The sequence below is a fragment of the Electrophorus electricus genome, chromosome 12 (genome assembly GCF_041902795.1).
Source record: "Electrophorus electricus isolate QZ-2024a chromosome 12, ASM4190279v1, whole genome shotgun sequence".
NCBI classification, from domain to species: domain Eukaryota; kingdom Metazoa; phylum Chordata; class Actinopteri; order Gymnotiformes; family Gymnotidae; genus Electrophorus; species Electrophorus electricus.
In genome coordinates this window covers 4,260,190-4,277,500 of record NC_137508.1, presented here as the reverse complement: position 1 = coordinate 4,277,500, position 17,311 = coordinate 4,260,190, and the positions used below count along the sequence as shown (strand labels likewise).

At 41.4% G+C, this 17,311-nt stretch overlaps 1 protein-coding gene across 1 annotated transcript in view; it reads left to right on the top strand.

The window, feature by feature from the left end:
* Positions 1 to 7,244, top strand: part of valopa (vertebrate ancient long opsin a) — a 9,378-nt gene extending 2,134 nt beyond the window's left edge. The window contains exons 2-5 of the mRNA XM_081725030.1: positions 350 to 560; positions 3,250 to 3,367; positions 3,715 to 3,954; positions 5,857 to 7,244. Coding sequence (XP_081581156.1) covers positions 350 to 560; positions 3,250 to 3,367; positions 3,715 to 3,954; positions 5,857 to 6,090 — 803 coding nt within the window. The 3' untranslated portion in view covers positions 6,091 to 7,244. The remainder of the gene's footprint in view (positions 1 to 349; positions 561 to 3,249; positions 3,368 to 3,714; positions 3,955 to 5,856) is intronic.
* The last annotated feature ends 10,067 nt before the right edge of the window (positions 7,245 to 17,311 follow it).

The following is a 17,311-nucleotide window of genomic DNA, read 5'->3' as shown; positions in this document are numbered from 1 at the left end:
CAAACAAGATCACACTTGATATTTTCCAAATATCAAAATCTTTACTTTGTTTCTTAAATAAATAAAATAAATAAAAACATTAAACAGAATCGAAGTTCATTTTTATTTTTCAAACTATTAAATGTTTTAGTTTTAAAAATATCATTAATAAAACAATCATCTTATATTAATATATATTTTATGTTATAAAAGCTATATTAAGATATATATTATATTATATACAGTTAATGTTGGTTTGAGGTGAGTTCAGAACATGACTGCATGTTTCCTGCATGAATTTAAATTTGGGTAAGTGATCTGATCAGACGGGAGTTTCAGCTCTGATTAACCAGACTTTCTCTCATCCCAGGTATAGTGGCTTTGTGGTCCCTGGCCATCCTTGCGTTCGAGCGCTTTTTTGTGATCTGCAGGCCCTGGGGAAACACCCGTCTGCGGGGCAAACATGCAACACTGGGTCTGCTGTTCGTCTGGGCATTCTCCTTCATCTGTACCATCCCACCTGTGCTGGGATGGAGCAGCTACACAGTCAGCAGGATTGGCACCACCTGTGAGCCCAACTGGTGAGCATGGAATATTTTTGCTCTCGGATGCATTATAGTAAATATGACTCAGAAGTGGAATAACCCCAGAGTGAAACAAATCTGGCGTATCGTTTCTCTCTCCTATCTATCTGTCTATTGTCTATTTCTAATACATTTTGTCCTGCATTCTCTCTCTTTCTTGTTCTCTTACTCACACTCACCTTTAATAAAATACTGTGAGTATTTGTAAGGGGCCAAAGCAGGAGGTTCCTCATACAGATGAGGTATACAGTACGATGAAGTGTCTGCTCCGCTGCACAAAGTGCACACTATGAATGCACATATAGCTAGCAACCTATTAAAAAAGTATTTGGCACATACACACTTCAATTCCAGTAATACGGCCACTGAAATGAAAGACAAATCAGGTCAGTAATCTACTTCAAATATTAATGTGTCTAACAGCTGGATCAGGACTCAATGAGATCCCGGCCTTCATTTTCTATTCAGATACACAGCCAAGTAACGTTGGTGCACCATTTGGAGGATAGTTATAAGCCTAGGTATTATGCCTTTTGAACTTTCATTAATAACATGATAAAAATGGAATAAGAAACATTAAGCTATTATACTATGCTAAGTAAATACTTCACATTATGGTCACATTATAAGCAAAGTAAGTGACAATTGCTGCAACACACGTGCACGGAGGCCCGAACACTATTGTTTGGCCCCTGCTTAGTTAACAGGGTTTGACTGATTTACTGTGACTAGTAGCTAAGATATAAGCCTGATGTGACATGGCAGCAACAGTGGAAGGAAGCACAAGTGCAGATTGAAAGCAGGTTTATTAAACAGACAAACAAAAACAATGCAGAGCAGTCATTAATAGACATGTGTGACATCAGCGGCAAGGAGGGCGCGAGAGGCGAGTAAAGGTTAGGAGAGTCTTTTTTCCAAGCTCACTCAAACAATGAAGCTGATGAAGCAACAGTAAAACTCAGAAGGCCTTTAAAAGTGCTTGGAAGCAGGCACAGGCGCCGGCTTGAAGCGCAGGACGACTGGCAATGCACAGCACCGACGGCAGCTACCCAAAAGAGGGTAAATGAGAAACAGGTGTTGGTGACAATAAATAAACGGGATATTGTGAATGGGGTAGGTGTGTCTTCTGTGTGGATGTGTGTGTGAGTGGGCGTGTCCCTCCTGCTGGGCGCTCAGTGCACTGTGACAACATGTGGTCAAGAGCAAGGTGTCGAGGGCAGTGTCAGACAAAGGGATCCTATCTGAATAAATAGGGGAAATGGGTTACAGGTGAGTGAAATGCTTAATAAGTTGGACAGAGGAAGTGATTGGGAGCTGTGATTGGTGGAACAGTGTGTGTGGTTGTGCTTAGTTGGGTGCTGACCAGGGAATGGTAGCACCTCTCCATCAAGGACCCGGTGCAACAGGGACCTGGGAGGCAAAGAACAGGCCCGGAAGGGTGAGCACAGTGGAAGGAGTCAGTAAGGTCTGGGTTGAGCATCTGACTGGCCATCACCCAGCTTCTTTCCTTTGGCCTGTACCCCTCCGATTCCACCAGGTACAGACACATGAAACGTGGAGGACACCAGCTGCCCGCAGGTAGGCTGATCTGATAGGTAACCTCAGTGATTCTTTCCTTGATGCTGCATAGGCCAAGATACCTGGGGTTGATACTACTGCTGGGATTCATCCTGCCATGCTTTGTAGCCACCCATACATGATCGCCCAGCTGACAGTCTGTGGTATCTCCATTATCGAGACACCTTTTTTTTTGTAGGCACTTTTGGCTCTGGGGGCAGCAGTGCATTTCCTCCCAGACTCTGGCTGTCCTGGAATGTGGCCTGGATCACAGGGAGACTGGATGCCAGAGGTTTTTAGGGTACAGTGGTTTTGTCTCCCCCACAGGAGATTGGTGAGGGACTGGCTCTTGAAGCTAAAGACCCCAATGAAGTGCCAATAAACACTGGCAAAGTCCAGGAAACGCTGCAGGATGTGACATGTCTGTGGCCTGGCCCGTGGCCTCAAGCTTACCTCTACGCTGTGCTCCCTGGTCAGGCCCTGGCCGATCAGGTTGCATGCTACTCTGGAGATTACGAGGGCTAGAACACGAAGAAAGGTTAAAATAATGCCAAGGAGAGGATGCCGCATCACCCTGATGACTTGTGGCTGGCAGTGGTGGGACAGAGGAAGCAGGCTGAGAGATGACGTTTGGCACCACCACAGTAGAGCGCACAGGTGCAGCTGTGCACATCATCTTTTTCTCCTGGGAAGAGGGACCTTCCAGCTGCATGGGCTGCATTGGGTAAAGCATGAAGTAAAGCTCACACTGTACCAGAAAACCCTCATACCACTTGGAGTCCCCAATGTACACCTCCGGGATAGCAATGTGATGGGTAATACCCAGAAGCGAGAAAGTGACCTGAGCCACTAGCCTCTACCGGAGGGTTCACAGACAGGAGCCTCCAAGCAGCTGACCAACCTGTTGGACTCACTGGCTTATGCCGTCCATTACCTCTGTCTATGATCTGTTAAAACTCAGATTGAATCCATGACTGACATACAATTTAAGCTGTCCACAAGACAGAAAAGCTACATTCTTCTTCGGTCCTCCTGAAGGACAAGTTTAAAAAGATGCCAAACAGTCTTCTAATCTTTCTTTGCAAAAATCAGCAAACAAAATGATTAAATCTGGTTATTTTCCTCGCAGGTACTCTGGAGACCCCCATGATCATATGTTTATCATCACTTTCTTCATCACTTGTTTCATCCTGCCTCTCGGTGTCATCATTGTGTGCTACAGCAAGCTCCTGAGGAAGCTCAGAAAGGTTTGTCTGCAGAACTGTGAGGATTCTCACTATCTTGCATCTGCTGGGGAAGGCTGTGGTTATCAAGGCTTATACATACTGTTAAATATTAAATATATGAAATTATAAAACAGCCAATATAGTACATTTTAGTCAAAAGGCATAGAAAGGTTAATATAATAGTAATACACTGCAGTTTACTCCATTTGGCAGAGGCCTATAACAACTTAGAATGTCTCATTTGCTACCATCAAATAATTCCTGTGTTTGCTGTCTAAAACAAAAATGTATTCCAGATTTCAAGAACACACATATTCTATTTATTCTATGTATTCAAGACACACAAACAAGTTTTTTTTTGGATGCAGGTTTCCAATACCCATGGGCGGTTGGTGAATACCAGGAAACCTGAGCGGCAGGTGTCTCGTATGGTAGTGGTGATGATTTTAGCCTTCATGGTGGCTTGGACCCCATACGCACTGTTCTCAATCATCGTTACTATACAGCCCACCATCTACCTGGACCCCCGACTGGCTGCCGTACCTGCCTTTTTTGCCAAAACTGCTGCAGTCTATAATCCTGTTATCTACGTCTTCATGAACAAACAGGTACAATGCAAGACTTTCTCCACATTATTTGATCATCGCTCTGAATATATTTAAACTGCACTCTTACAGAAGCAATCGTGGAATAACACAAACAGCTGCATTAAAAGAAAAATAAGTATTTGACACATTAATCAAGAGTGACCCTACTCCAAATAAATAAACAAACCTACTGGCATGATTTCATGGAAGGAAGTTATTTTGTATTAACGTGGGATCAGAGAAGATAATGGTTGCAGCAGGGACTATACTGAATGTGGTTTCCAGCTGTTTGACAGCAGGCTATTAAAAGCCACTGTATGCTAGTGCCAGACTGGATTGTGAAGCAACATAAGCTCACAGTTCTATTCATTTTTTATTTTGCTTCTGTTCTTGTAGACAGTAGCTTCTTTTTTATGAAAACTTGGGTTATGAATAGTAGCATGCAACTGTGTTTTAAGAATATATTTTGCTTCATTCACCATATGGTCCTTTCCGAGCTTCATGTATATAAATATATTTTATAAGGGGTGACTGTCTATATTTTTTCTAGAAAAATATATTTTTGTACCTAGAAAGATATACAGCTGATCGTGCCACCTAAAGTCATCTGGAAGCTTTGCTTTGTTACAGCAGTTTTAACAACTCTCCAGGGCCCCGATGAGTACTGCTGTGCGGTTATCAGACTGGCCTTCAGAACTGAAGGCCATCTACATGACATCTCATTCTGACTCCACAGATGTATTTGGAATCAGGTCTGATAATACCAGATAAACCTTTCAGTTCTTTGGGACTCTTGCTGGCATTCACTCGGATTTTTGCTGGCATTCATTTTGGAGATCTTGGGCAACCACCACATTCATTAGATGGTGGATAAGATTAAAAACATTTAGTCATGTTTGGCTCAGTAAAAAAGTAATACAGTAATACAAAGTAAATTAAATCCATTCTAAACAGGTAGACCTACTGTATTCCTGTGATCCATCAGTAATATGGATATGAAAATGTAATCATTTGGGTTTCAACATTGACACGGGAATTCAGTCTTCATTAACATTTCATGAATGTCTGAATATCTTGTTTGAACTCTAAACAAAAGAAAAAATAAAAACTAAATGAAAATAATAAAATCTTGCTTGAACTGGCATGCTAGTTAGTGGGTGCTTCAGGAGTGTACTGGACACAGCTGTGTTGCTATGTTTTATAGTTTTATATATCAGTGTCATTGCTGGGTTATGTTTGATCCACCAGCCAAAAATATCCAGCTAACAGTAGTTGATCACTGTTAAAAAGATGGAGGATGGCTAATGCAAACTGAGGTATAGATGGACTATAGTCTATATCACAGGCTGTTTCTAATGAATGGGTGATGAGTGTGTATACATAATGAATGGGTGATGAGTGTGTATACATAATGAATGGGTGATGAGTGTATATACACTGAATGGCCAATATATTAGAGACACCCATAGTTTGCACTAGACCTCCTTTAGCCTTCAGAACCTCAGCAATTTGTCTTGGCATAGAGTCCACTAAGTGTTGAAATTGTTCTATAGGAATCAGCTTCTCACCATTGCTGCAAATCAGATGGAGGTACAGACATACAAGAAAACACCACAAGGGCGGCAGTTGCTGAAATACTCATCTAGCACTAATGACGATGCCTCTTTCAAAGTTGCTCAGATCAATCGAGTTTCCCATGATAATGTGAAACTGGTCCACAAAATACTTGCTCGTCTGATTTTATGCTCCACTCCGGGGCCACATGTCTAATTTTCATACAAGGAGGTTGCAGTCATGAAACTCTAATAGAGTGGGTATTTAATAAAGATGCCATTCAGTGTGTGTGCGTGCCTGTTTGTAACATTAGCGTAGTTCATCGGCTCGGTTAAGTCATTCATTTTTGCCATTCCTTTGTGTTCACAGTTCAGGAAATGTCTGACTGAACTCTTCAGTTGCGGCAAAAGCACCACAGAGGAGGTGAACCTGACCAAGAAGCATGCAGACATGACTGGTGAGAGCAACACGGGAGAAATGTCCTCCGTAGCTGCTCGGGTTCCCATCGCCAGCCACGTCCTGGCAAAATCCAACGAGGAGCCCAGTAATTCCAGCTCTTACTCTGAGCTACGCATCCCTGAGAACAAAGTCTGCCCCGTGTAACCTTACTTTCCACAGTCAAAGCGAATTCTCGTTGTGATGTGAAGGGAGACAGAAGTGTGCTATTTTATTCCAAAGCTCTTGATGCCCATTCAGTATTATCATCTTAAAAATGACAGGCAGAGTCGGGCTTCCCTCTGCTGGGTAGATTCTTTTACATTTGTAAACATTTAAGTGCACATCAAAAAAGAAAAGAAAGAAAAAAAAAGGACAAACATTTATGATCAAAATAGGATTTTTAAAACATGGGATGGGAATGTCATGTAGCATATGGTACGGGCATGATTTCCAGAAATATGATTCAGTCCTGCTAAGACTTTGGTTTATGATACAGTTTGTGTACGTCTTGAAAGATGAAGATCTTACACTTTAGAAAACATATTTTGCGCTGATAATTTGATTTGATTTTAAATTGAATGGACTTTATTTTTAATTTTAATCAGTTTAAAGAACAAGGCCGGAACTAGAAGCTTGCAGATATGTGAAATACGGTTGGTTTTATGGACAGGAGTTATTAACCATGCAGACATCAAAATCCAAACAGAAGGAAACCAGACCATTAGAGGCATGCAGTATAAAGAAAAAAAAAATCAGACCAATGGAATAAACACACCAGATAGGGATCAGACAGAGACCAGGCAGCAAACCAGATTGCGAACCACTGATACAAACAGGGGTAACGCTCAGTGCGGGGCAAACCTTTGAAGGATGCGAGCAAACAAACTGGTTTAAATAGATATGTGATAAATAAGGAACATGTGTCATGAGTCAGTAGAAGAAGCAGACGATGAGTGTGCGACTATTGGAGGGATGAGTGACAGGAGCGCTGCAGCAGGTGGATGCTGGGAATCGGAGTTCAAGCTAGTTCACAAGTTGAGGTGGTAACATTTTTACTTTGTGGTTTTGTTGAAACGTTTACGGCATAATCAGTGCGTAATCACTAGGTGTTTAATGGATATGTCTAATATGAATATATACTGTACATTATATCTAACAAAATATAAAATAATGCCGTTTTCATACAATTTATACACATTTCTATACACACTGTTATACACACTCGTTACAATAGCCATACATTACTCTACTGAATTTAAAGTGGCCATAAACTGTAATGTTCAATATCTTGTAATGACTGGTATATACGACAAATAAAAAACAAAACAAAACAGTGGGCCTCATTCATAAAACACGAGAACGAATTTGCTCGTAAATCTTTCGTAAAACGCTTTCCCCCCCCCCCCCCCCCCCCCCCCCCGTAAATTCCCGCATTAACGTCTTCGTTCTCAAAACGTCCGTAAATCCGAACAAAATTTGCACCTGCTCCGGACTCGCGTGAGCAAAATCCGAAAGACAGTGAAAATATCACTTAGTAATCCACGTGCCCCGGCGCGCCCCGCGTGGTTCAGCGCCGCACGTGTTTGTGCGTGTGTGACATCATGTACCTCGCGTGTTGGTTCTATCCCCGCCCCCTCGTTCGCCTGCCTCGTGACACCTGCACCAGGTTGCCCCCCGGTGCAGCCCGAGGCCTTCATCGCGCATTGTTCTGTTTTGTCCTTCCTTATGGTCTGCGCTGCCATTGCCGTTGTGCGCATCTGTGTTTTGTCCATCGCTTTGAGTTTGTGTTTTTACGTTCCAGTTCACAATAAACATCTTTTTGCGTACCGGGTCGCGTCGGCATCACATCAAGTATTAACTAAAGAATGAAACACTAAATAATGCATCAGTAAAATTAAAGCCAAACGAAGTTACACTCTGTTAGGAAGCACTCTGTTTCCTAATAAAGCTCGTTATTCAGAGAAACTTCCTACAGCCTGTACAGTGCAATTGTTTGTTAAATTATTGTTACATTTTGTTTTGTGGCCAATTACTTACTTAATAAGCATAATAATAGCGACTGGTGAGTCGCTTTCAGATACTGAGATCCATTCTTTTGCATTTATGCAACATTTTAGATCCAGCTTTGAGAAGGAGTCGTATAAATCCCATGCTATTCCCCTACCTGTACAGATGTCGTCTGTGCTTGTCTTTTTGGCTACTGGAACATTCCAGCGGGAGATTACTGACAGATCAGGAATTTCTCAGGCTTCATCCCAGGAATTCTAGACTCCATAATCCGTCGAATCCCTTTCTGTATCAAGATCCCACACATTTCTGTGCCATTGCAGACTTCTCAAACGTCACTGGGGCTCTCGACTGTACATACATTCGTGTCAAGGCACCGTCTCATGATGCATTTGCATATATAAATAGGAAGAACGACCGTTTAATAAATGTCCAATTGATATGTGATGCAAAATGTTATCTTCTGAATATTGTGGCAAGGTGGCCGGGTTTAACTCTACAGTTTCTTCCGGCGACGCAGTTCGGTTGGCACATGTTTGGAGAGTGGCGCTAGATGGCTGACTCACCGGTAAACCCGCATAAGCGCCAGAATATTGGGGGTTTATTAATATATGTCCCGTTATACGTATATATGTCATGACTCCTCGTTTTCTCCACTTCAGGAGACAACGGTTATTCCCTGACACCGTAGATCATGACCCTGCAGACGAACCCCCGAAGTCGACAGGAGCTGGGTGATAATCCGGAGGAGGCACGCCCTCCTGAGCGTGGCACGCCAGTGAGCGCATTTTCAACTACGCGGCGAAAGCAATTTACTAAACGTTTCTGAAATGGCACGACCTCTGAAACAAACCAGACAACTTCAACCAGCATTACACGCTTTTACATGCTTGTGTTGCACTTTTGACTGCATTGCATATTTCTATGGACGTGATATTTTAAAGAAATAAATAAGAATTTATGCACAACGCTGCTTCATGCATTTTCTCTTGTTTCCCCTGTCAGAAATCTGTTTCGTTCACAGGTGGCACTTCGGCTTGGCGGTTGAGCTCTGGTAATGTGGCAGGAAGATGTTGTTTGTGGAGGGTCGTCTGAGAAATGTAATAAATACTATTTAAAACGTACGAATGACTCCTTCATTGGACATTTTTGTGCAAGCAAAGAAGCCTAGTGACAACTTTTCATCTTGATAGCTCTCTTTGGGCAAAGCAAGGTTTTTCTCATTTGTAAACAATTACTTGGAATTGGTTTGCAAAAGTCCTTTTCTCATTTGTAATCAGCATATGTAAATTATTCAGCATGAATATTTCGATTTTCAAGGTGAGAATGGCACAAATCCTTTATTCTTAATTTACCATCAGATTAATTGAGAGGTACATCCATCTGCAGATCACTGTCACCACCAAGAATAATTCCTGACAGAGGGTTCACGAATAATTTTCGTTTGTCTGTAACATGCATACTTGATGGGCGTGGATTATGGTAATTACATGATAACTGTCAATGAGACAATTTACGACCCTTTGGTATTCATGAACATGTGCTACTAATAAATCTGTTTACGCAGCGTTCGTGAATCCTGGAAAGTGTTCGGAAAGGTCCATTTTACTCATAATTTACTCTGAGTTTGCTCGTGTTTTTACGAAGGTTTCATGAATGATTCCCAATGATTGGAAAATTTCAAGCTTTTAAAATATTTGTGGGATATGTATACTGAGTCTTTTAACAATCAATATGATAAGGTTCAATATAACAAAACTTACTTTAAGTATGAGGTTTTTTTATAGGTAGATACAATTAATATTTATTTTGTAATGCATGCAAATTTTCAATCACTTATAATTCAGTACTTGCAGCTTTATTGTATATACCTTAAATAATGCTAATAACATTTCCCTAAAGTAAAGTGACACACTGCAATTGTCTATGAACTGGAAAAAAAATTTGTTTCTTCGATTGTTCATGACACTTGCAGGAGACATCCTGGTACACTGCCTGGAGCAATCATGTGACCTGCAACAGGCAACATAATCCAAACGTACTGCATATCCACAGTGAAACTGATGCTGCAGGTTTCAGAGATGATCTCCACATTCACTCAACTATTCCACCTGTGGATGTAGAAAGTTCAACTTTTCAAAGCACAAGAGCCCAGATTTCTTTTCCTTTTGAATATTTGTGAGATGGTTTTTTATGTCATTGCTTTGACTCATAGTTGAATGCGTATTCATTTGTGTTTGGATGAGAGCTTGCTGACTTGCTGACTGACTAACATATACTCACACACACACACACACACACACGCACGCACGCACGCACGCACGCGCACGCACGCACACACACACACGCACGCACGCGCACGCACGCACACACACACACACGCACGCACACGCACGAGAAGAAAAGCTTTGAGGAGTGAAACGTACCATCATTAACTGTACAACCTCTCACATATACAAATGCTGTTACATATAAAAATCTAACAATACATAAAAATTGAGAATAATAAAGCATGAATTAACTGTATTGCCATTGTATTTTCTTGTGCATATCATAGGCATGTGTTTGAACTAATTTGGAACCAAAAGTCTCTATGGTTCTTTGCAAAGGACTGAAGCCCTGATCATTTCTTGTGTCCCTGAAGGAATTGCTTACAAAGCAGCTCTGGCCACAAAACATATTTAAGCTGATCTGATTTTAAATTAACAGGTTTGAAATGGCAAATGTCAGTGTTTAAAATAACAATTTGTGTTACGATATTACCACTGAAACTTGACACATTAGCTATTTGCTATTAGGCAACATTTCCATGTTTTTTATTGACGTCTATGCTTAGTCCCATAAATCAGCAGAGGATGGTGGCCTGGATCAGAAGCCCATGAAGAAAACCATGTTGGCCATCACCGAAACTGAATGTGACAAAAGTGATTCTCTCTAATTTGAAGAAAATTTCATTAGCGTTCTCTGGCTGGTTTTTGGTCAATTCTGGTCACACCATCAACCAGTTCAGAAAGACTGATTGATCATGGGGTCAGTTCTCATTTCCCAGAGTTTCCAAAGCAAGGTCAAGGAATTTCAGACCTACATGACAAGCAGCACCCAAGTTCCCCGCATTCAAAATTCTGCCAGACAAAAACAGGCTTTAAATGCCTCAGTCCATAGGGACCCAGAGTCTGTTTGGTTCTTGTTCATTTTTAAAGTGCTGCTTTCAAGACTCTCATTACATGTCTTGATGGTGCAGCTGCATGACGTAAATCAAAGCACAGATGTCTGTATTTCAGAAAACTGTTTTATTATATTTTTTACCCTCTCACACTCAGCCTAAACAGATTCACTTAAAATTTTGGCAAACCAGAATATGTGCTGTCACTGCCAAAGTTTTGTGTGAGATCTAACATTTAGCTGTCTCTGTCACTGTAGTTGAGCTTAACTACACGAAGGACACTTGGTTGAGGAAATACAGGAAATGCTCCTATTAAAAATCCCTGTGTTTTCATTATGATGCTATTAATTTGCCAGTCCCTCCTGCTATGACCTGTTCAACAGGCCTTCATCACCAAACGGCTATAAACAAAGTGGGCCACAATGCCTAGGGATAACATAGATGCACTGATTCATTTTAAATTGTACTGGCTTGAACAGTACAGCTAATTCTACCATTCACTCTCTCTATGCAACATGTTTTCTAACATTCTGGTATATAGGGGTCAATCTATTTCTTACTGTCCACAGGAATACCACACTTAAATGAAACAAGGTTAGTTTATTTAGACAATTTTGGCAAATATTTTGAATTTTCAGAGATTTTAAGCTTGTGTTCAGACATTAAAAAATAAACACTTCCTTATCTGAAATGTCTGATTTGCAGTAATCTTTGCTGAGACAAATGTGGACCACAAAGAGACAACATAGGAGCAGGAAGACAGACAAATGGACAGATAGACAGGCAGCTAGACAGATACACATACTAGGACAGTGCAGCTATGTTGAAACTAAATAAGAAGTTAATAATTACTGTACTATTATGGACATGTATTTAAAAACAACAATGGGACCATAAAAGATACAGAAAGCCTTTTCATGCTGTACTGTTTTGTTTTTTTAGTATTTCACCTTATTGACTGTCACATAAATTTGGTGTGATGACCATTGTATTATTCCTAATACTGATGGCTTTAATAAGTAAAATGTATGCCACAATCAATACAGAGAAATCTTTTTAAAATGTTTGTTTTTTGAATATTTTACTGTATTGACTGTCTTAATCAACCTCTGGTTGGTTAAGACCTGCTAAGTCCTCGCCACCTGCCCTCTGGCTAGCAGAAACTCCGCTGCCATTGGAGAGAACTAAGGACTGCAGAGGTGGTGCAGGAAATCTCACCTGGATGTAGACCTCAGCTCATACCAGTCTCTCCTTTCCAAGTTCTCACTGGAAGTAACATCCGCAAAGTCATCCTACTACAGAGAAAAATTCGAATGATCAGCATCCAATCCACGAAAGCTCTTCACTATTTTTTCTTCTCTCCTCAATCCCTTCCCCCCTTCCTCATCTCTTACTTCTTTGAGAAGGTTGCAGCAATCCTCCAGTCCTTTTCCTCTGTTCCCACTCCTCCAACCAACATTCCCCAACATCCAACTCTCGAACTTCTCTTTCTCCACTCTCCTCAGATGAAATTCTTCAACTCCTGACTTCAAGTAATCCGACTACATGACCGCTGGATCCAATTCCTTCCACTCTGTTCCAGACAATCGCAAGAGATCTGCTTCCTTTCATCTCCGTCATCATCAACAACTCCTTATCTTCTGGATACGTGCCAACTGCATTCAAACTTCCAGGGTGGTACCAATCCTCAAGAAGGATACACTCAATGGCTCCAATGTTACCAACTACAGACTGGTAGCACTTCTCTCTTTCCTCTCAAAAGCCCTTGAATGAGCAGTTTATGATCAATTGTCTCTTTTTCTCACCCAGAACCAGCTGCATGATCCCAATCAGTCTGGCTACAAACTGGCACATTCTACAGAAACGGCCCTCATAGCAGTGATGGAAAAACGTCATGCTGCTAAAGCTGCCAAACAGTCATCTGTTTTGATTCTTCTAGACCTTTCAGCAGCCTTTGACACAGTGAACCACAACATTCTTCTTTCTGTTCTCTCCAGGCTTGGTGTGACTGGCTCTGCTTGGAGATGGTTTCAGTCCTATCTGGAGGGACGGTCCTATCAGGTGACATGAAGAGGATCTACATCCATCCATGTAGACTCTCCACTGGTGTTCTACAGGGCTCAGTATTAGGCCCCCTTCTCTTCTCTTTGTATACTCGTTCTCTTGGTGATGTAATATCTTCTCATGGTTTCTCCTACCACTGCTATGCTGATAGCACTCAATTATTTCTTTCTTTTCCACCCTCTGACATGCAGGTCTCCAGATGTATCTCGGCATGCTTGACTGACATCGTGTCATGGATGACAGTCCACCACTTGAAGCTCAATCCCAGTAACACAGAGCTTGTACTCCCAACCCTTACCATGGCCTCACAGTTTCCTTCAAGAATTCCCTGGTATCACCATCTGAAGCTGCCCATAGCCTGGGCATAATTTTGGACAACCAGTTGTCATTCTCAACTCATGTTTCTAATCTAACCCGGTCTTGCAGATTTCTCCTTTGTAACATACGAAGGATTCGGCCCTTTCTCTCGCAGGAAGCTATCCAGGTACTTGTGCAATCTCTTGTGATCTCAAAGCTCGACTACTGCAACTCGCTACTTGCTGGTCTTCCTCTAAGAGCTATCAAACCTCTACAACCTGTCCAGAATGCAGCAGCATGACTGGTCTTCAATCTTCCAAAGTTTACACGTTACTCCACTACTGTGCTCCCTTCATTGGCTCCCAGTAGCTGCATGATTAAGATTTAAAACCTTGATGCTTGCCTACAAAGCTGAAAATGGACCAGCCCCTTCATACATGAGGTCAATAGTTAAAGCCCAATCCGTACCTCGAGTACTTCGAACCTCAAGTATGGCTCGGCTTGAAATATCTTGCTTCAAGACTCATGGACAACAAGCATTGAGACTATTTTCTGTCCTGGCTCCAAGATGGTGGAATGAACTCCCACTTGCTGTCCGGACAGCAGAGTCCCTTGCAGTCTTCAAACGCAGACTGAAGACCTGTCTATTTGCAGAATAGTTAAAGGACAACTGACACTGCTCCCATATTGATTGACTAATTTAGTACTCATTGTAGGGTATTGTTTATGTTGTTTAACAAACTCTAGCACTTATTGTTTATTCCACTTATCATTGTTTAAGATAGACCTTATGTATTTTGTACTTCTAGGTATAAGGATTCATTCCTGTATTCTACAGTATTCTAGATCATGGGTATGTTGGACTCTACCCTACTGTACTGTACTAGGATATATTCTATGAGTAAATGACAAAGCACTTTTGTAAGTCGCTCTGGATAAGAGTGTCTGCTAATTGCTGTAAATGTAAATGTAAATATTGTCACATACATTGTGATGACAGTTGTTTTAGTTCAAGCTGCAGTTCATAACCAAACTCATCTTCTCTGGTAAGAGGGAGAGAGCAAGTGGAATGAAGAGCACAGCATGGTCCTCACTCCTTTATGTTGTATGTTGTTTTTATAAAGACACACTTTGGGACATAAAGGTTTCATGGACACAGAACCCACCCCAGCACAGTTCTAACCCACCCCCATGCATTTCCAAAAGCCATGTTCACCTTTAATTACTATGATAAGACATGCTGTTCCACCAGTGAGGCTGTAGAGGGAAGCTTCACACGCTGAATTAAGGCCAAATAAAACTGTCACTCTGACAGTTTCATCCATTAAAATATGTGGTCTCTTTTTCCTCCTTGTCCATGCAATTCAGTAAGTAGTCAGGAACAAAAGGAGCCTAATGGGGTACAAAGTTTACAGTGAAAATCATTCTACCATCTGGCACTAGTGCTAAAAAGCTGGAAGAACAGAAGTCCTCCAATGAAACGAGAGGATGTGCTCTCAGGAAGCGGCTTTGCCCATGCGGCTTACCTTAAGATGGCCTTGAAGCGCGTGAAAGGGGAGAACATTGTATGTATTCACAACTGCATTGGTTCTCCTTTCTTACCTTACACCTCTACGTGAAGTGAATCCTAAATCAAACAACACTTATACATTTACATAAAATGTTTGCCAGTATAACAACTGATTCACTATGCAATGCAGCAGCAATTGAAGGCATTTGGTATCAGTTTAATAAAGTCTCTTGAATTTTAAAGAGCTATCATACATGCCCAGATGTTTCCACAACCCTCCGAAATCACTAGGTCCCAATAGATAGACTCAGTAATGTTCAAAGTTTTAGATGTGAAGCAGAATGCATGAATGCTATCATTTCTACCACAGATGAAAGAAAAATAAATAAAATTCAGGTCTTATAGATTCTTAATGACATAAAGAGACTATATTCTGTGGTAGGAACACAAAAATGTCTTTTAGAGAGGACTACTATGTCTTCAAGAAGTGACATGCTTTTATCAAACCTGTTATCACAGTCTAGGATGAACTTGTCAGGTGTTAAAAGGCTTCTAGAAAAAAAATACAATCAGAGCAAGAGCTTGTCACCTACAGCGGGATGTCATCCCCTTTTTCTTTGTAAAGTGATAAACAGCACAATCTATACTAGCTTTTTGTTAACTACTATCCTGACAGAACACTGTGATGTGTTATCCCAGTGGGAGCCATTAAAGATGACATGCTCTTTGAGTATACACGTGAGTCTTGCCTAGAGCAGAAACACACTTGTTTTGTGAACTCAGAGCTCAAGAAGAATGCTTATTACACCCTTCAGGTGGTCAGCTTGACCTGGGTTTATAAGCATTGATCGTATCTCCTGGAACATTGTTATTAGTCAGAAATTAGCCCCATTAGAAAACACAGCAGTATAAATGATAGCAATTATGAATTTACTATGATCTTTTGGACTTAATGTTATAATTGGTTTAGTAAAGGTTGGTCTTAATACTATAATTAATTTAGATTGGATCCCTGTCAGCACACAGATTTATAGCCAATGCACACTGACCTGAAGCCTTCAAATACTTGATCTAGTCACGGAACGCTCGGCTCCCCCGAGTCATGTGGTTTGGCCCGCCACGTGCAGTGGGAGGGCTGTTTTTTCTGTAGCCACACCTGCACACACCTGTACCTCGTTCGTTTAAATGTATATAAACTGGTGTCAAAGTGTAAAGGGTGTTGGTTATTGTTGGCGTAATGTGTGAGTGTGAAGTGTTAATGTTAGATGTATTCTTGTGTATCATGTTTGTTTAACATTAACTGTTTCATGTTCCTTGTTTGTGATGTGTGAGTGCCATTGTGTCGTTTATGTGAATAAATGTACGTCCCAGTCAGTGGAGTCTGTGCGTCCTGCCCCTCGCCCTGGACCACGCGTCCTGCACCACGCGTTACAGATCTTAAATCAGCAAAGCTTAAACTTTACTGCTTAAACTCAAAACACCTAGCTGCTGTGCTCTGGGATCTATACACTTGACTTAAATAAATGATGAGCACCTTTTCTTCTGTTTCTTCTTAGTTAATCTCAGTGAAGTCTTAATATTGTTGATCATGAGATGGCTGAATCTTGTACTCTGTTGTAAATAAGCCCACAAAGCATATCTGTAATCAAGTGTCTGAGGGATGAAAACAACTGTAGTGTGGTCCCAGTGGTTGAGCTGATGCTTTAATAGAACCTACTGGTACAGTATGCTAGACACATCAAATGAATCAGATTCAACAGCAGGTAACTAGCATTTTGGGTAGATTGAAAATGCACATACATCCATAGATTCGTCCTCCAGTCCAGGGAAATTTGGATTGAACATCACTAGTTCAGTAAGTTGCAGAGTGGATTAACTAGTCCATATACTGGGCAAAAAATATGCTCCTTTATTCATATTTGAAGACCACAAATACAGTCAATTAAGTGACAACAGGTGCACTGTAGAGGCAACAGACAATTACTCTCTCCTTATCCTTCCTGACTGTTGCTTCTTTACAGTGCTGTAGGTTTGCATTTTGTTAGTGTTCTTATGACTCAGGTTGCACAGGTAGTCCACCTCCTCCAGGATGGCACATCCATATGTGTCATCACAAGAAGGTTTGCTGCATCTCCCAGCCCAGTCTCGAGAGCATGGAGGATATACTATGACTCATCTCGTTACACGAGGCGAGCTGGACTGGGCTGTAGAAAGGCATCAACCCAGCAGCAGGACCAGTGTCTGCCCCTATGCGTGAAGACCAACAGGAGGAGCACTGCCAGAGCCCTACAAAATGACCTCTAGCAGGCTACTGGTGGGCATGTTCCTGACCAAACTGTCAGAAA